This window comes from Triplophysa rosa, linkage group LG12, assembly GCF_024868665.1.
Source record: "Triplophysa rosa linkage group LG12, Trosa_1v2, whole genome shotgun sequence".
In the NCBI taxonomy this organism is placed as follows: Eukaryota; Metazoa; Chordata; class Actinopteri; order Cypriniformes; family Nemacheilidae; genus Triplophysa; species Triplophysa rosa.
In genome coordinates, this window is record NC_079901.1 from 4597296 (window position 1) to 4621750 (window position 24455).

At 43.6% G+C, this 24455-nt stretch overlaps 2 protein-coding genes across 2 annotated transcripts in view; one reads left to right on the forward strand and one right to left on the reverse strand.

Moving 5' to 3' along the window:
• LOC130563219 (uncharacterized) overlaps positions 1-7688 on the forward strand; it is a 21974-nt gene extending 14286 nt beyond the window's left edge. Inside the window, 1 exon segment of the mRNA XM_057348651.1 lies at positions 7683-7688. Coding sequence (XP_057204634.1) covers positions 7683-7688 — 6 coding nt within the window.
• Positions 7689-8912: 1224 nt separating this feature from the next.
• LOC130563220 (uncharacterized) overlaps positions 8913-24455 on the reverse strand; it is a 35038-nt gene continuing 19495 nt past the window's right edge. Inside the window, exon 2 of the mRNA XM_057348652.1 lies at positions 8913-9409. Coding sequence (XP_057204635.1) covers positions 8913-9409 — 497 coding nt within the window. The remainder of the gene's footprint in view (positions 9410-24455) is intronic.

The following is a 24455-nucleotide window of genomic DNA, read 5'->3' on the forward strand; positions in this document are numbered from 1 at the left end:
CAATGAACACGTGTTATTGTTAGTCATTGGAGAGAAAAAACATTTACTAATGCTAACAAACACATGATTTTAAATAGTACGGGGGCCCCGAAAACAACTCAAGCCCAGGGGCCCCCACCCTCCTAAATCCGGCCCTGGTTAGGATCAATCCTTTTCTATACAACCTCAGTATCGAAAGTATCGATACTTCAGGATCGATCCGCCAACCACTAGTGTTTCATTATGTCACGCTTAACGCTGTTAGTAAGGCTGAGTTGGTTTGCTAGCAAAAAATCATGGAATGATGAAAAGGCTTCGGTGTTGTTCTCGTTAATGCAATTAGTCCAGAGAGCAAACTTTCTGATCATGGCCTCAGTTTTGTCCTGTACATTAAATATGGTTGTGGCAACTCCCTGCAATCCGATGTTCAGCTCATTCAGACGGAAAAAACATCACCCAGATAGGACAATGTTGTAAGCCACTCTTCGTCATGTAAGCGGTTACTCAATTCAAAGGGATGGTCGATAAAAAAAAGCTTTAAGTTCATCCCTCAATTCAAACAATCATGTGAGAACCTTCCCCCTGGACAGCCATCGTACATCATGTAGTAACAATGTGACGTGGTCGCTGCCCATTTCATTGCACAATGCAGAAAACAAACGAGAATTCAAAGGCCTTGCTTTAATAAAGTTTACAATTTTTACTGCATCTTGCAAAACTTCCTTAAGACGTCCAGGCATTCCTTTGAAGGCCAGCGCTTCTCTGTGGATGCTGCAATGTACCCAAACCGCGCAGGGCGCAACTGCTTGCACACGTGTTACCAGTCCACTCAGCCTCCCTGTCATGGCTTTCGCTCCATCAGTACAAATGCCCACACAATTTGTCCACTGAAGTCCATGTGATGTTACAAAGCCATCTAAAACATTGAAAATCTCCTCTCCAGTTGCTCTGCCTTCCAACGGTTTGCAAAAAAGTATATCTTCCATAACTGAACCATCATAAATATACCGGAAATTGCCAGCAGCTGAGCCAAACCAGCTACATCCGTTGATTCATCGATTTGTAAAGCATAGAATTCGCTGGATTTTATGCGAAGCAATAGCTTAGTGGTGGGCGATACTGTAAAATTTAGTATCGATCCGATACCAAGTAAATGTAGGGCCAGTATTGCCGATTTCGATACCGATACCAATACTTTTTACTTTTAAAAAGCATTCACTTGAACTTACATTTACTTTCCTGTAGATGAAATGTCATGATTTATCAGATGAATGCATCATTAATATGCTAAATCTGAATACATTTTCATGACCACTAAAATATTTTGTGATTTGTGCTCTTAATGTGCCTGTAGGCTAATTAATCATGTAGATGTTAAAACACTGGACATCATTTAAACCAAATAAATCTATTTATTTATTATTTATTCCTGTAATCGAATTTGCAAACATGAAATTTGCACCAAATTATTACTGGAAAATAGTAACAATAACAGATTAACAGAACAGAAAAACGATATTTAACAAAACAATTTCTCGTTATCCCAGTACTACTTCTCTAGCTTTAAAAAAACCCAAAGTGGACAAAATTATTACTCAAGAAAAAATTTTAAAACTGCTTTTCCATTTTTGATCAGTGTTATGTTTCGACAAAATAATTAACATGTTTCCCTTTCGTTACACTTTTTTAAATGAATTTATAAACAAAGTGCACAAAATTGTTTGAGACACAAAGTAAATAAAGTGCTTAAATAATAAAGTACTTTCTATCTTTGGCTTTTTACCCCCAAAGGCCCACTGCCATACATCGCAGTTCGCAGTGTTTTTATTTACCGAGGTGATAAAACTCCACACGATGCTGCTTTTTTTCGCCGGCTGCAGCAGCATCTGCGTGCTTGCGCTTGGCGCCGCTGAGTCACGTGATAGCGGACTACAAAACACAGCAGGTCAGGGAGGCGCAACGTGTGCAAAACTAGGTGTATGGGAAATAGTTTTTCTTCATTATACAATTATTAGCTACATTAGTAAATAAATAAAATCAGTAGTAAAAACTAAAAACACATTAGTATCGATATTTTTATGTTAGGATCGATCCTTTTAGATACAACCTCAGTATCGAAAGTATCGATACTTCAGGATCGATCCGCCCACCACTACTGTTTTAAAACGTCTTCTGCCATATCAGCGATGCGACGTGAAACTGTGTTGTCTGATGACGGCATCTTCTGTATTGTTTTGTTTTTTTTGCTTTTTCCCCAAGCATAATACCCGCAATATCAGCTGCAGCAGGAAGAATTAAGTTCTCCACAATAGTATGGGATTTGCCCGTTTTAGCCACTCTGTAACTCACCAGGATGCTTCCAGTCCTGTCTTATTAAGGTTTTCTGACGCTGTTATAAGGGCCTTACTACTCCCCTTAACTGTCTTAACAGTTGTCTTAACTGTCTTTCGAAAAACTCTCGCGGTTTATTTTTCAAAGTCGCATGCTTTGTTTCTAAATGCCTGCGCAAAAACGCTGGCTTCATGCAGTTATGAGAGAGTACTTTTGCACATATAACGCACTGTGGTTTGGGATTTTCGTCACTGCCAATGTAAGTAAATCCATATGAAATGTATTTCTCATCATATTTACGCCTTTTTGATCGTATTTCTGTGAACTGCTGAACCTGAGTTGACGCTGTAGTCTCCGATGCATCTCTATCTGTGTCGGTGTCAACCGGAGCGGGTGGTTGATTTACACCTGTTCAGCATTGGAGTTTGGGTTCCTCGCCACAGCAGAGCAGTGCAGTGTTGGCTTGCTCACCGGGAGACTGCATTTATTTATTTATTCATTTATTTATTATAATGATCTTGCTTGGTCTATAAACACCATGCACTGTGCTGTGTTTTACCTTTCTGTATTTTTCTTATTTGCTCCAGCTGCTTTGGAACAATGCACATTGTGAAAAGCGCTATATAAATAAAATTGAATTGAAAAATTTACACCTGCAGCCGAAGTGCTGTTGGAGGGACCCGGGGTGTGGTCAGAGGACTGTGGATCATCCGAGCTGCTGGGAGTCGATTTTCTTTCTGTGGCTGCGTGCCTAAATCTTTGCAACCACTTATCCATTTTTATTTAACAAGCAGTTGTTGCTTCGTTCCAAGCCGGGTGCAGTCAATTACATGCGGTACGTAAAGACGTATGAGCATGAGTGGACGCATATTTTTTGATTGGATGTCATGAATTTGACCTTTAATGGCACTACGTGACTACTATTTTGCTGTGTGTACACTAGAGGGAGCACGTCTTTATATTTAGCTTGTGAGAAAAACATGACTGGTTGATTGTCAGGTGCGTTATAATTAAGTGAACAGTAGATTTCAAGATTTTGTTCACGTACCTCCTCCGTCACCTGGCGTACTATGAAGGTATTTCAGTAGCAAAACTTGAGAGCCTGTACATCTTAAATTGAAAACTTTTAAATTAAGTATTTGTACTTGTATGCTAAAATGTACACTCGCAGCCCCAATGTGAAAACCCGTAAAGTAAATATCTGAAGTTGAATGTCGAGATTTGCACCCGTAAACAATAATCACAAACCTGTGTTCTGAGTTTAAAGCTGCAGACAAATAGACCCAAATGTATAAAATGGCATTTGCAAAAATAAATCGACAGGCACAAATGTGTAGTGCACATTTGTACTTACTCATAGATTCAGATTCGCAGTGCAACCACAAATAGGCACCTACAACTTCTCAAATCTGTCACTGCAGTTTCAAATCTTCCCGCCTTTACTTTTGCTACTACTTTCGCGATAAACCCGTTGCAAAACTAACTTGTGCACTTGAAAGCTCAGTGGCGAGAGAAAGAACGGCATTTGATGACGTCATGTGGCTGAGCCACACCGCCCCCTAATGGCTGGAAAAATCAAAATGAAAGGATCTAGCAAATAATAGTTCAAATAATGTTTAAATAAAACAGTTTTCAACTAAAGCGAAACCATCACACTTATGTATACTATCATGTATAACTATTCCATGACTTATACTATCTTGTATATATATCATTTCGTAATGTATTTTAATGATATCATTCTGTATACTATCGATAATCCGTTGTGTACTATTGTTTGTTTTAAGATATAATGACAGGCTGACTACATTTTCCGTTATGTATACTATAATGTTCATTGATATACTATATAAAGATGTACATTTACACAGTTCAACATGATTCTATAGCCTAACCCTTGAGAATTATTATTTCTTTAGTTATAATGTATTATTGACCATTATTGCACTTTTAAGCTATTTCTACTTTTTTATATTTTTTGTTATTTTCAATATGTAAAGACATTGAAAATGAACAGACATTGTATGCAGGACTGTGCAATGCCACCATATACAGTATTGGGGTTGTGGGTTTACCTGGAAGTTTTTTTTCTCATGGAAGGTTTGGATTTTTAACAGATGAGCTTAAACATATTTAATCAATATTTAGTGTACAATTATTTTCTCATGTGATAATTACTAGCCGCAGGATAATGCATCCAGTCGGTTGTTATTGCCGAATAAACCTCTTCAGTGTTATACAAGAACTGATTCTGATCATTCTGATATAGGAGCCTTACACAATGACAGGCTGACTGTACATTTTCTGTTTTTAATTTTGATCATTTGATCATCAGCGAACTTGCTTCAGCTAAGTTAGGTTGTTAATTAGGTTGCTAATTTATACACCACCCTTATCAGATTCAATATCTTTATTGTCATTCAGTAGCCTATGTACCTGTAAAAATATATATTTTGCAGATGGGGTAGAAAAGCAATAAATATATAATAAAGGACAAACATAGAACAAAGATATACTGCAGTAAATAGAAAAGAGAATAAAATAGAAAAGTTAATTTATAGTCAAAAAGAGGCCATAAGTAGTATTTTTGTTACGGAAAATGTATTTATTGATGTAGAGTTTCATCTTAAATTAAGTACTGTATTAGTGATTTAAAAAACTCCTTTCATTGTGATTTTCCCAACCATTAGGGGGCGGTGTGGCTCAGCTACATGACGTCATCAAATGCCGTTCTTTCTCTCGCCTCTGAGCTTTCAAGTGCACAAGTTAGTTTTGCAACGGGTTTATCGCGAAAGTAGTAGCAAAAGTCAAGGCGGGAAGATTTGAAACTGCAGTGACAGATTTGAGAAGTTGTAGGTGCCTATTTGTGGTTGCACTGCGAATCTGAATCTATAAGTAAGTACAAATGTGCACTACACATTTGTGCCTGTCGATTTATTTTTGCAAATGCCATTTTATACATTTGGGTCTATTTGTCTGCAGCTTTAAACTCAGAAAACAGGTTTGTGATTATTGTTTACGGGTGCAAATCTCGACATTCAACTTCAGATATTTACTTTACGGGTTTTCACATTGGGGCTGCGAGTGTACATTTTAGCATACAAGTACAAATACTTAATTTACAAGTTTTCAATTTAAGATGTACAAGCTCTCAAGTTTTGCTACTGAAATACCTTCATAGTACGCCAGGTGACGGAGGAGGTACGTGAACAAAATCTTGAAATCTACTGTTTACTTAATTATAACGCACCTGACAATCAACCAGTCATGTTTTTCTCGTGACGTGCTTTTCTCAAGACGTGCTCCCTCTAGTGTACACACAGCAAAATAGTAGTCACGTAGTGCCATAAAAGGTCAAATTCATGACATCCAATCAAAAAATATGCGTCCACTCATGCTCATACGTCTTTACGTACCGCATGTAATTGACTGCACGCGGCTTGGAACGAAGCAACAACTGCTTGTTAAATTAAAATGGATAAGTGGTTGCAAAGATTTAGGCCCGCAGCCACAGAAAGAAAATCGACTCCCAGCAGCTCGGATGATCCACAGTCCTCTGACCACACCCCGGCTCCCTCCAACAGCACTTCGGCTGCAGGTGTAAATCAACCACCCGCTCCGGTTGACACCGACACAGATAGCGATGCATCGGAGACTACAGCGTCAACTCAGGTTCAGCAGTTCACAGAAATACGATCAAAAAGGCGTAAATATGATGAGAAATACATTTCATATGGATTTACTTACATTGGCAGTGACGAAAATCCCAAACCACAGTGCGTTATATGTGCAAAAGTACTCTCTCATAACTGCATGAAGCCAGCGTTTTTGCGCAGGCATTTAGAAACAAAGCATGCGACTTTGAAAAATAAACCGCGAGAGCCACAAAAGAGGAAAGAGAATTGACACAATGAAAGTCAAGAGTGAAGCAAATCCTGATCACTATAATGGTGGTTTGATGAAATGTCTTTAATTTTTAACATTAATTGCAGGTGTAAAGGTGATATTGGTTGTAAATTTTGTCATTTAAAAATAATAAATTACATGCCTAGGACATGACAGTTACATTGCCAGATGGCAAGTCATAAAATTACCAAAAGGACAAATAAATAATGTAACTGGTTGTCATTTGTTGGCAGACAACATTGTAGTTTGGTCCCCTAAAGGTCCTGCAAATGTTATGAGAATGTCCTATAGTAAAGGTCCCCTATATGTTCAGAGAACATCCTGAAAGTTCTGTGAAGGTCCACCGAATAACATCACATCCTTTAAAAAACTTGGGAATGTATTAGACACCAGCAGGTAGGGCTGGGCGATTAATCGAAAATTAATCGAAACTGACATTAAGAAGCTCTAACCGACGTAATTTTTCAATGTCGGTTATTTCGATTACTTTCCCTTTAATATCCATGTCGACATGTGCCACTATACCTCACTTTTTTCTTATCAGAGCAAAAGAGACTTAAAATATTCGATTTGTTTTGGGCATACACATATATGTAAGACATTATTAGAAACTGTAAGTTGTCTACTTTTACGTGTGTAGGCCTACGCTTACAATAACATCAAAGCGTTTTTATTTTGTAAAATAAAGAAAATAAACAGGGCGCGTTATCAGCCGTCTCCACTCCGCTCACATAAGTAATTTCTGAAATGCGTCACCGATCCAAAACTCTGCAAATACTTATCACACAAACATGAAACGTATGTCTAAAGAAAGCTTAAAATGTCTACTTTTAATTACCCGATTCAAATGGAAATCAAATATTCTGTGTTTATGTAATATGCGTGAAAGACAGGTACAGTTGATACGAGACATTCTTCCAGGTCTGCTCCTGTTTAGTAATCACAAGACTTTGTGACAGCGTTGCGTTTGTTCTCCTGTCTTCAGTGGCAGAGGACATGTTTCCAAAAAAATAACACAAATATGTCTATTATTCAAAATGTTCAATAAATAGTCATAAATACTTTGTATTTTCTTTGATTATCTAAAAATAACATGAGATAAGAAATGTTTAATTAGAAAAAATACCCCACCTTTAGTTGGGCATATTTACACTACAAACCTTGTCAGTGATCTACGCAGGCAAAAAACAAAGAAAAATAAACAGAAACAAAATAATCGTTCAATAATCGTAATCGAGAGAAAATGTTCAATTAATTGAAATTTTGATTTTAGGCCAAATCGCCCAGCCCTACCAGCAGGGACGTTCTGAGAACGTTCTCAGGACAAAACATTTCTAGCGGGGATGGGCCTGTGGTGGGGTCTCTCTTGCTATCTTCTTAGGAGTTGATGCTTTTTTAATCTGTTCAGTAAACCACAATTTCCTCTTGGTGTTGAAAATGTTCTCAAGCGATGTGTTCATTGACAGGGATGAGGGGCCCTCTGTGCTGTGCATAACTGCCCAAAATCAAAGTCTCCTCTGATCTCCAGGAATTACATGAAACATTGACTTTAACACCAGGTGACTTTGACACAGCTTTTGACAGATTAGTTATAAGATCTTGGGATTCTGAGCAACGTCTGTCCAACAGCACTGTTCACGGTCTATTCATTGGGGTGTTAATTAAAAGTGTTAAAGACCTCACATGGGTATTTAAACCACAAAAAATGACATCTAAGCTATCAGAGTAAAACTTTGCAAAACCTTACAAAACTTTATAATACTTGTATAATATTTCAAACGCATGATGTTTAATAAATAATGATAGTGTCAGTAACCGAGCAGATCTCGCCCCCATTGACTGCCATAGTAGGGAAAATAAATATGGGATCTGCACGGTTACTGACATTGTTCCAAATATCTTCCGTTGTGTTTAGTAAATGTATACAGGTTTGGAACAATCTGAGGGTGAGTAAATGATGACAGAATTTTCATTTTTGGGTGAACTATCCCTTTAAGGACGTTTTCCTTGCCATTGTCACTTATGGCTTGCTCACTATTGGATTTGCAAGTCACTGTTCTTCATAAAGCTACTCTGGAAAAATATGTACTGTAAATAACTTATACCGTGCAAATGCTTTCCTGTAGCTCAGTGGTTAGGGCATGGCACTAGCAATGCCAAGGTCATGGGTTCGATTTCCAGGGATTGCAAGTCCTCAGAAACAAATGTATAGTATCATGCAATGTAAGTCGCTTTGGATAAAAGCGTCTGCCAAATGCATAAACGTAAATGTAAATGAAATGACTTGAATAAGATTATTGTATTTTTACATTTGCTTTTGTACAGCAAGTCTGTGTTAAACTCACACTGCCACAGTCTTTAACAGTATATTGGCTTTGTCTGGTCAACATGATAATAACAGCTTTCGGCAATGCCTTTGTGACACAAGTTTCAATGCTCTTTGTTCTGTTAAACCGGCTGTATGTAGAACACTGGCAGGCATACGGCCCTGCAGCGGCATGCTGGGATGAGGCACTACTCTGTGCTGTGTGATATGCTTTGTGGCTGTTGAAACAGCTTTCGGAAAATACGTCTTTTGAAATGGAAGTGGGGTTTCATAAGCTGTGCAATTTGTGTAGTGTTTTCAACAAACAGTAGGCTACAGTAAGAACAAATTATATGTGCTAGACCTATATGTATTGAAAACGAATGTGTTTCTACATGTATATTCCCATGATGCATGGGATGATGGGAACAAACAAAAAAGCTGGCGGTGGGACAGTGGGTAAACTAAGAGCAGACTTTGGGTTGAGCTTGAAAAAAGTGGTCAAAAAATCTGCAAACTGCATGCTGGGAAACAAACCTGAGATAGAGGAATGGTTGCTGGCCAGTTCAGAAGATGATGGAAGGGTAAATGATGACTCAATTCTCTCCAAAGATCTGTTTGAAAGCCATTGATGTGTTTCATTATTACTTATGACAGGATTCTCGGGAGACACTTTTGGTAGCTGATCTTTCGGAAGCCTTTGGTCCGTCCCGGCCAGCAAAGTGAGTATAGAGGAGAAAGCTGGTTGTTCTCTGTTACCCTTCGACGAGCCTGTGGAATTTGAGTGGACTGCAGACAAAGGAGTCTCATCCTTTATAAGAAAGGATGGTGAGGTGGCCACATCCAGAAATGACACCGCTGAGCCAGATGACTCATGACTTATGTCATCTAAAAAGAGAGAAAGAATAATGAAGCTATCCTGAGAGAAATAAATCATCAATGACAGTTTTCTCATTTTTCTTTCCTGTTTTCTGAAATTGTTTCCTTTCACAATACAAATAGATTTTTTTAGCATACCAATACATATGCTAAAGCTTAGTGCTACAAATATGTGACAGACATGTCGATTTTTTTTATATGAATGTAAAAGGTAAATGTCAAATTCCCATAATAAAGAAAAACACAAATGAGATTTCTTAAATATCTTAATTATTTTCCCATCAATTAAATTAAATGGAGTAAATGGAAACATTTGCTTAAGTCTCTTGCTTTTCAGATATTTCTCCTGAGAAAAAAAGAGACAGAAATGTCACAAATGTCTCCGTTAGTTTCAGAAGACATTCTCAACAATGTCAAAAATGTAGCTCAGATTTGTCAAGTCTGCAATCAAAAGTCAATATTATGGAACACCAAATGTTCCTAAATACAGATCATTTGACCTCTACAATCTACATTCATTTTACACCTCCATTTTCTTTATGTATTTTAACAATTGTCTCACTTGTTTCTACTTTCATTTCTCCCAAGAAATTATACAAGAACTCAGACTAAGTTGATTAATTACTTAATTACTTAAATTAAACATAGAGCTATGAAAGAGCGACCTCTGAGCAATAAAATTTTCCTCTTGGTTGGACTGAAATTTTCACGAACTCCATTATAAAGTATTTTCTATGTTTATCTACCATATTTTTTATTATATTATATTAATTAGTAATTCATTTGATAGTCATGAAAAGGATAACAGCATCACAGCATGAGCATTTGAGTTGGTTTTGATAGGGCCATGGACAGCAGACATTTGCTACAAATGCAACTAACCATATAATCATGAAAAGTTAGAATGACAAAATAAATAAGCTTATCAATTTAAAAGGAAAAAATATGTTGATGTAAACAGTTGATGCAAATGCATCTCACATTTTTAGCAACCCCAATTTAACAGTTCCAGGGTAAATTGCGGGACATTCCATAATCTTCAAAAACACGAACAAAACTACAAGGGAAAAGAAAGTACATTAAATCTAGGCAATATTACTTTTTTGGACAGAATATAAATCACAGGTGTAGTAAAGTATGTGTGTCACCCTCAAACTGAAGCTGAAAAATAAATCAAGCATCAGAAATTCAGATTGATATGCTGATTGAACAGAAACTCTTCAAAGCATTTTCACTGGCACTTCTCCACAATGACTTCTTAAGCAGTTCCTCCATGTCACTTTGAGATCCACAATATCTGGAGGACAGAATGATTCATTCATAGCTATCTGAAAACCCTAAATAATCCACAGACTGTGCAGACTCAAGCAACTTCATACTGTATGCTGAATGGACAGGTTTCACTGCAGCGGGGCTGTTCAGCTCAGGTCACGAAAGTCGTGCACACCTTCAGCCCAACTGTAATCAAACACACCTGCATGTTATTTTCATATAATCCTGATGACCTCAATTAACCTATTGAGATGTATTTGGGGAGAGCTTTCCAGGACAGGAGATAGCTCTACACTACAGATTACAATTTTTTTTTACAATCAGATTACAAAAACCTCCCAGCTAACAAGGAACGTTCTTAAAACATTATGTGAAAGTTCTCTCAGCTATCCAAATATTTTGCAGTAATGTTAGTAAAGCATTTAATCAACCTTAAATGTCAAATGCAAAATTTTCTAAAAGAATTGATTTAAAAAAATTATTATTACAGTTTCAAAATGATAAAGTGTAATCTTCAACTTACGTTCACATAACCAAAAATAAACATTATTAATACTTAAAAAATGTTTTGTTTGCAGAACATTCTTAGAATGTAATTTTTGTTGTTGTTTGCTTGGTAGGGTGTGGGGTTAGGGTTTTTGTACACAGTCTCTGAGTGTGAATGTTTAAGTCCCCTTGAACCGGAAGGAAGTTGCCATCGTTTTTACTTTCCGAGTGAAATGGAATTTCGAAAGAGACAAATAGTGGGCGTGGCTTGCGTTTTTTGCTGCAATTTGACTGGATGTATAAAAACAGCCATGGCATTTTAAAATGGAACTGAAAGCAAACTGACAGTTGACGGGGGATACATACAGTACGTCATTTAAGATGGATGGTCACTATAGGGTGGAAGTGCATTTTCCAGGTTTAACCGAAGAGTATCAGGGCACATATATTTTATTTCATGGAAAAATAGGCACTGTATTTTTTATTTCACTGGGACTTTAAGTAAAAGCTACTTTCAAAATAAAATATTACCCAAAATGCAATTTTCAGACCAAATACTATATTACAGTTTTAATGGAAACTGCCTCAGATGTTTCTCCTAGAATGAGGAACTAAAAATAAACATACATTAGATATATTAATCCTGCAGTATAAAACTATAAAAAGACTATGCAGCATATATCATATAATCTGGTTTTGGGAGAATTTTCTGGTTTCCAAAACCAGTTCAGTTATGAAAAGGATCAACATTTTTGATTTCCTATTAAAATCGCTGTCTTTAGATTGTAGCTGTTTGGTATCTACTCAGATCAAGCACAGTTTGAGGCATTGTTGGGATCTTAAAACTGCAGAGACACATCTGAATATTATGGTAGGAACATCTCATATTTCTCTAGATTGGATGAGTCTTTTGTTTATTACAGTACTTGGCTTATTACGTTTACATTCTGTGTGATTACAAAGTTGTTTTATCCTGAAATACTGAAGCTTGGCAGCATTTATTTTTCTAGACCTCGGTACTGACCTCCCAGCATGCAATTGTCAGGACTCGGGTTTGATCTTTCCTGCTCTCTCCCTCTTTCTTTTTGTTTTGGCGGCCACCTGTAATTGGAACTCAGAGGCTCTCGTGGTTCGCTTCCTGGAGAGTCTGGCTGTCGACATCAAGGACGAGGTTTATGCTCGTGGTCCCCCGGATGAACTGGATGAACTTATCAATATAGCGGTTCGCCTTGACGCTAGAATGGACCTGCGTCGGCGGGTTAAGGCTTCTTCGAACACCTGAGTTGACTCCTGGGAATCCCCATCTCGGCCAACGAATCCTGCTGACTCGTCAGAGCCTATGCAGCTCGGCAGGCTGCGACTCTCTTCGGACAAGAAGCTACGCCGCCTCAACGAAGGGCTGTGCCTTTATTGTGTGGGTCAGGGACATCAGGCATACTCGTGCCCGCTAAAATCCAACGCTCGTCGGTAAGCAGGGGAGTCCTGTCGAGCGCTACTACCATCTCCCCCAATATCAGCTCCCGCACTCTTCTCCCCATTGTGTTAAAGTTCAATGACCACTCCTTCCACGAACTGGCTCTCATCGACTCGGGCGCAGAGGGAAATTTCGTGGATGAGGCGTGGGCCTGTGCAAAGGGTCTCCCCATCTTGCCTCTCTGCCCCTCCACCACTCCAGTGGGTATTATCACCTTGGGTAACCACAGGGAGGAGCTAGCCTTCTTCATATTGAAATCTCCTGCGGTTCCCATCATCTTGGGGCATCCCTGGCTATCTTTGCACAACCCCTCAATTAATTGGGCTGATAACTGTGTTTTGAGTTGGAGTTCTTATTGTCATGCTCACTGTCTTGGTTCTGCTCACTCACCTCTTCTCTCTCTTCCCCCCTTTTTCAGGATGAGCAGATTGATTTGACTGGAGTTCCTGAAGTGTACCATGGGCTTTGAGCGGACTTCAGCAAGACCCGGGCCTCCTCTCTACCTCCTCATCGACAGTACGATTGTGCTATCCATCTCCTGCCGGGCGCTTCTCCGCCACGGGGTCGGCTTTTCTCCTTGTCTGCCCCTGAGCGAGCAGCCATGGAGAAATATTTAAATGAGTCTCTAGCAGCCGGGATTATTCGTCCCTCTTCATCTCCGGTCGGAGCGGGGTTCTTCTTCGTGAAAAAGAAGGATGGCTCCTTGCGCCCCTGCATAGATTAGAGGCCTGAATGACATAACTGTTAAGAACCGGTAACCATTACCGCTTATGTCTTCAGCCTTTGAACTCTTGCAGGGGGCAATTTTTTTTTTTTTTTAAAGATTTATTTTTGGCGGTTTTTTGCCTTTATTTGACAGAGAGAGAGACTCTTTTCAGAGAGGACAGGAAGCAAACTGGATGAGAGAGAGGGGGAAGGATCGGGAAAGGACCACGAGCACCACATGTCGGAGCACGAACCACTCGACCACCTGGCTCCGACGGGGCAAGGTTTTTTACGAAGTTAGATCTCCGCAACGCTTACCATTTGGTCTGGATTAGAAAGGGGGACGAGTGGAAGACGGCTTTTGATACCCCGATAGGGCATTTCGAGTACCAGGTCATGCCGTTTGGCTTGTCCAATGCCCCAGCCGTCTTCCAAGCTCTCGTCATGACGTGCTGCGTGACATGATTAATAAGTTAATTTTCATCTACCTGGACGACATCTTGATTTTCTCTTCTTCCCTCCAGGTACATATGCAGCATGTCAGGCGGGTGCTTCAATGGCTGCTCGAGAACCAGCTGTTCGTTAAGGCGGCGAAGTGTGAGTTCCATCTCCAGTCGGTTTCCTTCTTGGGACACATTGTCTTCTGAGGGGGTCCTCATGGATCCTTCCAAGGTAAGGGCTGTCTCAGACTGGCCGCCACCTGACTCTCGCAAAGCGTTACAACAGTTCCTGGGTTTCACCAATTTCTACAGGCGATTCATCAGGAACTTCGGGCAGGTGGCGGCTCCCCTCTCCGCTTTGACCTCCACCAACACCAAATTCGCCTGGACGGAAGCGGCCCAAACAGCCTTCATGGAACTTAAGAATAGGTTCGTTTCCGCTCCTATTCTTATCATTCCTGATCCCTCTCGGCAGTTTGTGGTGGAGGTCAACGCCTCTGAGGTGAGAGTCGGGGCAGTTCTTTCCCAGGTTTCCCCTCTTGATAATAAGTTGCATCCTTGAGCTTATTATTCTCACCGGTTGTCTCCCACAGAACGAAATTACGATGTCGGCAATCGTGAGTTGCTGGCAGTTCGGTTGGCTCTGGAGGAGTGGCGTCACTGGCTGGAAGGCTCCCGCATCCCTTTCATTGTGTGGACCGACCATAGTAATCTTCAGTACATCCGGGCGGCCAAACGTCTCAATGCCAGACAGGCTCGCTGGGCGCTATTCTTTGGGCGCTTCGATTTCGTCCTATTTTATATTCCGGGCTCTAAGAACGGCAAACCTGACGTGCTGTCACAATGCTTTTCCCCCCGGTAGACTCGTCCCCCCCGGATACGATCTTACCCTCGGGTCGGTGGTCGGGGCAGTCACCTGGGGTATCGAACAGCACGTCAGACGAGCCGTGACAGGAATCAAGGTGCCCCGAGGATGTCCAGCAGGTCGCCTGTATGTCCATGAGTCGGTCCGTGCTCCGTTGGGGCCACTCCTCCAGACTCACATGCCACCCAGGTGTCAGAAGGTCACTGGTTGCCACCCGTCAGCGGTTCTGGTGGCCGACTATGGCGGGGGAGATTCATCAGTTCGTCTTGGCGTGCTCGGTCTTTGCCCAAACGAAGACTTCCAATTTACCCCCCCCCCAAGCTGCTCTAACCTCTTCCTATCCCCTCCCGTCCATGGTCTCATATTGCCCTGGATTTTGTGGTTGGCCTTCCCCCATCCAGTGGCAATACTGTGGTGCTTACGGTAGTGGATCGCTTTTCCAAGGTCGGTCCACTTCCCTGCCCTCCCCAAACTCCCCTCTGCCAAGGAGACAGCCCGGGTGGTCGTTGACCACGTCTTCCGTATCCATGGTCTTCCGGAGGACGTGGTTTCCGACAGGGGCCCCCAGTTTACTTCAGTTTTCTGGTGGGAATTTTGCCGACAGATTGGTGCCTCTGCCAGCCTGTCGTCAGGATTTCACCCTGAAACTAACGGCCAGACCGAGTGCGCCAACCAAGAGCTGGCTCAGATGCTCCGCTACTTGGCCTCTCAGAATCCCTCCACCTGGAGCCAGCAGCTCACGTGAGCCGAGTATGTGCACAACTCGTTGCCGGCTTCGTCAACTGGGCTCTGCCCGTTCATGTATTGCCTGGGTTACCAACCTCCTCTGTTCTCTTCCCAGGTTTCCGAAGTGGCGGTGCCTTCGGTCCAGTCCTTTATCTACCAAACGCTCCACCGACCGGAGGAGGGCTCACAGATACATCTGCGGACAATGGGTAGGGCTCTCGACCAGGGATCTGCCCTTGCGGGTTCTGACCCATAAGTTGGCGCCCCACTTTGTTGGGCCATACTCCGTGGTCAAGGTCCTCAGTCCAGTGACGGTACGTCTTCGGTTACCCAGCTCCCTCAGTCGGGTTCACCCAGTCTTCCATGTTTCCAGGATTAAACTGGTCCTTCGCTCCCCTCATGTCTCACCTGTCTCCTCCCCCATCGCTCCCCCCCGATCGTTGATGGCTCTCCCGCCTTCAGGGTCAGGAGGGTTCTCGACTCCAGGCAACGTGGGTGAGGTTTCCAGTATCTGGTTGACTGGGAGGGGTACGGTCCGGAAGGAGAGATGCTGGATTCCGGCCCGGGGACATCCTGGATCGTTCGCTCATCGAGGGTTTACACCACCGCCACTCCCCCACATCCACGAGCGCGCCTGGAGGTGGTCGTGGGGGAGGGGGTACTGTCAGGACTCGGGTTTGATCTTTCCTGCTCCCTCTTTTTTTTGGGGGGGGGTCGGCTGTCACTTTCGCGTGTGCAGTCGCACAGCTGTTCCCACTATCCGCTCATTCTCGATTAGCACCTGCCTTCACTCTCCTCGTTATGTTCCTCCCTTTATATACTCCGCTGTCGCGTCTCTCTTTGCCAATGTGTTTTGGATTAACGCCTTTTTACCTTGTCTTCAGGTCTTTTTGAGTCGTGCCTTTCTCACAGGATTTACCCCTTCATTTGCCCTGAGAGAGTGCTGGTTGCCCGGCTGGAGTAGTCGCCACTGCATCTTCCCTGACGCTCTGCTGCATCGGCTTTCTGCTACCCGGTTCTCCTCTTGCCTAGCGCCACTGGATATTGTTTGCACCTCGGTGACCCTTGCCGGTCTGACTCTGTCTCTGCCCCTCTGGATCAAGTTTACGCCTCGACGACCTCTGCCTGCCTGACTGCGCCTTCGTCTAGCCCGGTTTTGCCCTCTTACGGGTTTTATGTTTGTTTTTTCCCTTGTTTAATAAACTCTGTATTCGAGCAGCCATCCGCTCTTGGTCCTTTCTTCATCGTCCTGACAGCAATGCTTTGGCAGAAGCAGCTGAAGCCGAAATGCAATACCTAATGAGAGATGACTGAAAGGCTACATAACAAGAACTTCAGATATAATGTTATTTTGTGATATTGAAACAAAAGCACCCTGTAAGTAAACTGCCGTTGATTTCCAGTGGTGAGCAGAATTTGCATTCGCATTTGCAGGTGATCTCCAGATATTGGTAAATGGTTGTGTGCATCTCTGTCGGAGTTGCGGATCTTTGAGATTAATGACTGTTCATGCCAAGCCCAGCAAGAGCCACTGTCTTATAACTCATGTCCATTACCCCCTCCATAGTCACAGCCCTGTGTACTGAAAAAACACAAACAAATGTATGAATTGTGCTGAGTACTTGTGTGCTTAACTTTTCTCTAACCAAACCTACCACAGAGGCTACGCTCCATTAGAACAACAGTGCACAATACCTGAACTGACTTCCATTCAATGCTGCTTAATATTATGCATACAGAAGCGACCTAGAACATTTAACAGTAAAAGAAATTCATTGAATTGCCTTAATTGCTCAGCATAGAATCTAGATGGATATTTTTGGTTTGGAGTTTGGACCCAACAGCAAATTTTGAAGAGAAAACAGCAGCCATTATTGATATTGTTCAGGATTTGCACACACTCTGTTTAAGTCTACACTAAAGGCACATCTCTTTAGTCAATAATTTACCTACTGTAATTTATTCCGCAACTCTACTAGAAATGCAAACTCAAACACAGAATTTAACTCTACCTACAGAATGACATCTACGTTAATTACATTTCATTTGCTGTCACAGTCATCCTCAAGATATTTAACTCAAAATTACCTGAGCCAGTCACAACCATCCTCAGTGTTGGCCTGGGCCAAACCACAACATGGGACACTTCAATAAAAGCCTACAACACTTTAACCAATATAACATTTCTAGGATGAACTTCAGCTACTAGTCGCAAAGGACATGCTGCTCCTGCTAACACCTTTACCAGCAAAAACAGAACCCTTACATGGACAACTCATACTTCAGACACTGAAAGGCTGATATTTATCTTTCCCGTCTGTATTGTTTCTGTCAGCACGATGTGCTCTTATAGTTGGAGGTCAGACCTGTAGGGTTTAATAGATCTGGACTCATGACCAGAGAGCTCTGCTTGGCAGTTATACAAGCACCCTAGAAAGCTTAATTATTCAGAGTTTTGTTACATACGCTGAAGAACCGTGAAGGTCATGGTGTCCCTCTGTCCCATGAATCACACCATTGGCTGAGACACTTCCTCATTTCCCTGTGGGGTGTGTGTGTATGTTTTCCTCTGCCGTTTATAATAAACTGCACTCTCAACCAGGCAATCAATTTTTCACAGACAGTTCTGCAACTCACAAGCAAGAAAAAAAGCTTGTGATGTCTTTAATATCTCAGCTGTTTCTCCTATAAGATAAGAGAGCAAATTATACTTTGTTACTAATAGGCCTACTAAAACAAATGTCATCATCGTCTTGTTCATCCACACACAGCTCAAGAGTTTATGCTTACAGCTACCTAAGTTTTTATAAATGGTTAAAATGTTGTAAAGGCAGTTTGACGCTTGTATGGTGCTCATCTCAGCTCACAGCACCTTGTATCGTGTTTAACAGCATCCTTCAGTAATGTGTTGTTGATCCTCATCTTGACTTGGACCACGTCCCACACACTGATGATCCATGCAATATAACCAGTATATCAAAATCTCTACCTAAAAAATCCTGGCCTTAAGTTAATATTAAGCTCCATTAAGTAATGAAACTGCAAAGTTTAAGCACAATTATTACACAAAATATTCTTATAGATAATCTGTTCTCTATCACTATCAGGGAGGACAAACTTGCTGGCTTGAAAATGAACTAATGAGAAGGTTTGTCGCACATATCATCTTCTTCATTTCGACTGAGACCTTGCAGTCAGACACCTCTAAAAACACTGTTTTAAATGCCACAAACCCAGGGCTCTATGGCAAGAAAACAGCAGGCATTAGATTAATGGCGTACCCGGGCAGCTGAGAGGGCAAAATAAATGTGCTGCTCAGCTGTTTAATAAAAACAAAGCCCTATGGAACTGAGGTGTGCGTATATGGGCCCTTCATCCATGGCTCTGCAGACACACAGGTCTGGAGCACATGCTGATTTTTAACTTCAACAATTGGACGCCACAAAGGGAAACTCATCTTGTGTCCAGCGATCATTGACATATCAATAATGAGGTCAAAAGAATTCAAACCAAAGAATGACCTCAGTTGTTAATATTATGTAAAGGCTAGGTTATGCTCGGCTGACTCCCTATTGAATTTGCACAAACAAGCACAGTCTGCTGATTTCACCCTATGACTATATCACATTGCTTTAATGTCATTTTCACAGTCTTTAACATTTGTGTAGGTTTAATTGTAGGTATACTATTTTAATTTGAAGACAATTCAGTATATTATCTTATCATCGAACATCATTTTGTTTTTATTTTGGATCACTCTTTCTGAAACTTTAGCCGCAGTTAGGGGTAAGTACACAAAGTACACACTAGCAGTCTAAACTAGCTCAACCTTGAACCCAGCAGAGATAACTCCGGTGAGGTACAGAACAACTGCACGGAATCTGTGCCACAGTACACTGACCTAAATAATATAAAGAATCCATCAGAGCTTTAGCCTACTTTCTTACCTTGCTGAGTTTTAGAGTAGACGAAGCCTGAAGCAGTCAGATATCCTGTGAGAGTGTTGGATATCAATGTGACCACTGCAGAGTTTCACAAATAAACTGAATCTTAAAGATGCAGTTCTTGAAAATCAGCAGCCACTAGCGTTGTATTATAGTTTTGCAACGAATCTTTTTTTTCAACGAGTCATTTGCCCACCCCTCCCTTTCGAATTACGATGGTGGCCGCAACAGTAAAAAAAGATGTCGTCTACTGAGACAGCGAATAGCAGTGATACAAGCAACGATGTTTCTTTGCAAAGGTAAGGCAACATATGTCACCATTCTGCCTGTCATGTTTTGTTTTGGCCACTAGGAGTCCCCATTGTGTTCTGGTTTTGATCCCTGTTTAATTTGAGTAGTTGTTTTCACCTGTGCCTTGTTTTCCCGTGTAGTACTTAAACCTTACTTTTTCCTCAGTTCCTTGCACTAAGTTTGTATGTCTGAACTCAACCTTGTGTGTTCTACCCATGTGGACTATTGCTTGTTTGCCTGCTTCCCGAGACTGGATTTCTACTGTGACCTTTTTTTGGTATGTGTTTGTTCCCCTGTGAACCCTGCCTTTTTTGAGTTTGTTCTATTTTTGATCACGAGGTTTTTTTGATTTTGGACTTTGTGGATTTACCTCTCCACCTTTTGGATTATTTACTTTTGTGAAGACCCTGCGTTTGCTTTTGGCTTTTTATTTTATTAAACTGGAATACTCAATCTGCTGTGTCTGCCTATATCTTCTGGGTTCCATCTAATACCACGTGGCTCGACTGGTGTAGTGATTATCCCTTACACCAGAGACCCGAGTTCGAGGCCGGGTCCTGACAGAAACATAGTGCCATCATGAACCCAGAGGCAGCCAGCTCACAGGAGATCCTCTCTACACTGTCTCGCCACGAGGGGGCGTTTCAACGCCACGAGGCCATGCTGGTACAACAGGAGACTTTAATGGCGCAACACTCCCAGCTATTGTCACAGATGCTGGAGTCCGTTCAACGGATGTCGGATCGACTTCCCGCGGCGCCTGCCGCTCAAGTCCAGTCCATCCAAGTCCCCATGGTACTAAACCCCGGGGTGGAACCTCGCCTTCCACCACCTCAGCGATTTTCAGGTGACCCGAGTTCCTGTAAAGGCTTTTTTACCCAATGTTCACTCTCGTTTGAACTGCAGCCTTCCTCGTTTCCCACTGACCGGTCGAGGATTGCATATATCATCACGTTGTTGTCTGGAAAAGCCCTGGCTTGGGCCACCGCTGTGTGGGAGGCTCAAGGTACCTGCTGCTCCAGCTACTCTGCCTTTTCGGAGGAGTTCAAGCGAGTCTTTCGACACCCTGCCAGTGGCCCAGAGTTGTCCAGGAAGCTACTAAATCTCCAACAGGGCCATCGCAGTGTGACTGACTACGCCATCCAGTTCCGGACGATTGCAGCGGGGAGCGGCTGGGATGATGAGGCACTCATGGCATGCTTCCTGAACGGTCTCTCTGGCTCAATTCAAGATGAACTTGCTACCCGGGAACCATCAGAAGGTCTTGAGCACCTGATAAAACTAGCTTCCCGCATTGACAACCGACTGAGAGAAAGGGAATTTCATCGCAGACCTCTCTGCCCATTCTCCACCGGTCCCAGTCCTGAGTTCCATCCATCTTTCTCACAAGCACCTCCAGAACCCATGCAACTGGGACGTACTCGCCTCTCCCAGACAGAAAGAGACCGTCGGATGAGAGAACGTTGCTGCTTGTATTGTGGCAGACCCGGTCATCTCCGTCATGCCTGTCCCGAGCTTCAGGGAAACGCCCCAACCCGTGCAGACCAGGGAGAACTGTAACGGGGAATGTAAGCACCTCCCATCCGTCCAACTCCCGCTTCCTTCTTGCAGTCACCCTCTCCTGGGACAATCAAGAGCTACCCCTACGAGCGCTGGTGGACTCTGGTGCTGCAGGAAATTTTATGGACGGTACCTGGGCCAAAGAAAACAACATCCCTACTGACTCTCTTACCTTTCCCTTGAAGGTCACTGCGCTGGATGGGAGACCTCTGGGGCCAGGCCTAGTTTCCCGAGCTACTACCCCTCTTCACATGACTATCCTTCGACACAAGGAGATGATACGGTTTCATCTCATCCCCTCTCCCGAGTTCCCCCTCATTCTTGGATACCCCTGGCTCTGTGATCACAATCCGGACATTGACTGGGCTGTGGGGTCCATCAGTCAGTGGGGCCCCACGTGCCATGCCAGATGCCTATTCTCGAGTTCCCCTGACCCTTCTCCCGAGGTTCTAGAGTCCATTGATCTGTCCCGAGTCCCCAAGTGTTACCATGACCTTAAGATGGTGTTCAGCAAACAGAAGGCCACTACGTTACCACCCCACAGGCTCTACGACTGCACCGTTGATCTGCTTCCAGGCACCTGCCCTCCCAGGGGCCGGATCTTTTCTCTGTCTCCGCCAGAACGGCTTGCTATGGATTCCTATATCCAGGATGCCCTAGCAGCGGGCTTGATTCGTTCGTCCACCTCACCTGCAGGGGCAGGTTTTTTTTTTGTGGCCAAGAAGGATGGGGGACTACGTCCCTGTATCGACTACCGAGGGCTCAATAGCATCACAGTACGTAACCGGTACCCTCTACCCCTCATGGCCACAGCCTTTGAGTTACTGCAAGGAGCATCCCTCTTCACCAAGCTGGATCTGCGGAATGCATACCATCTTGTGCGGATCAGGCAAGGCGATGAGTGGAAGACAGCTTTTAACACTCCCACCGGTCACTACGAATACCGGGTGATGCCCTTTGGCCTGACCAACGCCCCGGCTGTTTTCCAAGCCCTTATTAACGATGTGCTCCGGGATATGCTCAACCTCTTTGTGTTCGTCTATCTGGATGACATCCTCATCTTTTCGGCCTCCGCCCAAGAACATACGGAGCATGTCAGAAGAGTCCTCAAACGTCTTCTCGATAACCACTTGTACGTCAAGCCCGAAAAGTGTGAGTTCCATGCCTCTCGAGTACAGTTCTTGGGATTCGTAGTGGAACCTGGCCGTATCCAGATGGACCAAAAGAAGGTTGAGGCGGTAGCAGATTGGCCCACCCCCACGTCTCTCAAAGAAGTCCAACGCTTCCTCGGGTTCACGAACTTCTACCGGAAGTTCATCAGAAACTTCAGCTCTATAGCAGCTCCCCTCTCTGCCCTTACCAAGGGTGGCGTCGCTGAGTTTCGGTGGGGGGCGGAAGCTGAGGCAGCCTTCGTGAACCTTAAGCAGCGGATCATCTCTGCTCCCATTCTGACGCTTCCTGATACGGACAAGCCCTTTGTTGTGGAGGTAGATGCATCTGAAGTGGGGGTTGGAGCAGTACTGTCCCAGAGAGGTGATGACAAAAGACTCCACCCTTGTGCCTTTCTCTCGCACCGGCTCACACCCACAGAGAGGAACTATCACGTAGGAGACCGTGAGCTCCTGGCGGTCAAATTGGCTCTAGAGGAGTGGAGACATTGGCTCGAGGGGGCAGCACATCCTTTTCAAGTACTCACGGACCATAAGAATCTAGAGTATATTCAACAAACCAAACGGTTGAACTCTAGACAAGCACGTTGGTCCCTCTTTTTTAACCGGTTCCAGTTTCTCCTAACCTTTCGGCCCGGTTCTAAAAATCTCAAGCCTGACGCCCTGTCCCGAGTATATGCTCCCACCACTCGAGACGACACTGACATACCCATAATCCCCAACACCAAGATCGTGGCACCCGTTTCATGGGTTATTGAGAGAACAGTGCGACAAGCCCTAGCCAGGGAACCGGATCCAGGAGGAGGGCCTCCCAATCGTCTGTTTGTCCCTAAGGCTGTACGTGCTCAGGTTCTCTTCTGGGGACACTCTTCCCGCCTCACTTGCCACCCTGGCATCGATCGCACCCTCGAGTTCCTCCGAAGACGGTTCTGGTGGCCCACGATCAAAGAGGATGTCAGCACCTTCGTCAAGGCATGCCACATATGCAACCAGAATAAGACCTCCAGTCTCTGCCCTCAGGGGTTACTCCATCCGCTGTCCATTCCCCATCGGCCCTGGTCCCACATCTCACTGGACTTCATCACTGGTCTTCCCTCATCCCAAGGCAACACAGTGATTCTAGTCGTCATTGACAGGTTCTCCAAGGCAGCCAGATTTATCCCTTTGCCCAAATTACCCTCTGCTAAAGAGACTGCTGACCTGATTATAATCCACGTTTTTCGGGTTTTCGGTATCCCCCAGGATATAGTTTCGGACAGAGGCCCCCAATTCTCTTCTAGATTCTGGAAAGCATTCTGCCAGCTCCTTGGAACCGAAGCCAGTCTGTCGTCTGGGTACCACCCTGAGTCTAACGGGCAGACGGAGCGGATGAACCAGGAACTGGAGACTACTCTCAGGTGCATGGCCTCGAACAACCCTTCCACCTGGTCTTCATTCATTGTTTGGGCAGAATATGCCCACAACACCCTACGCTCTTCTGCCACTGGGATGTCTCCCCATGAATGCCAGTTTGGCTATGCTCCCCTGTTGTTTCCTGACCAAGAGGTGGAAGTTGGTGTTCCCTCAGCTACATCATTCATCAGACGCTGTCGACTCACATGGAGAAAGGTCCGTCACAATCTTTTACGTGCCTCTCAGTCTTACCAACGGCAGGCCAACAGACGCCGCCGACCCGGTCCCACCCTTCGCCCTGGTCAGAGGGTATGGCTCGCCACAAAGAACTTGCCCCTACGAGTGGAGTCCCGCAAACTTGCCCAGAAATACATCGGACCCTTTAGGGTAGCCAGGAGAGTAAACCCTGTTACTTACCGGCTATACTTGCCTAGTTCACTTAAGATTAACCCCACGTTCCATGTATCCTTGCTAAAACCTGTTGTGTCTTCTCCCTTTGTCCCGGCAGGCAGACCCCCTCCTCCACCTCGCATCATCCAGGGCCAACCAGCTTATACCGTCCGCCGGATACTGGATACCCGCCGAGTGCAACGATCCGTGCAGTATCTGGTGGACTGGGAGGGTTATGGTCCTGAGGAGCGCTCCTGGGTTCCTGCCAAGGATATATTGGACCCGGACCTTATTCGACAGTTCAAGGCCCGTGGTCTCGATAGACCCGGTGGGAACGTCAG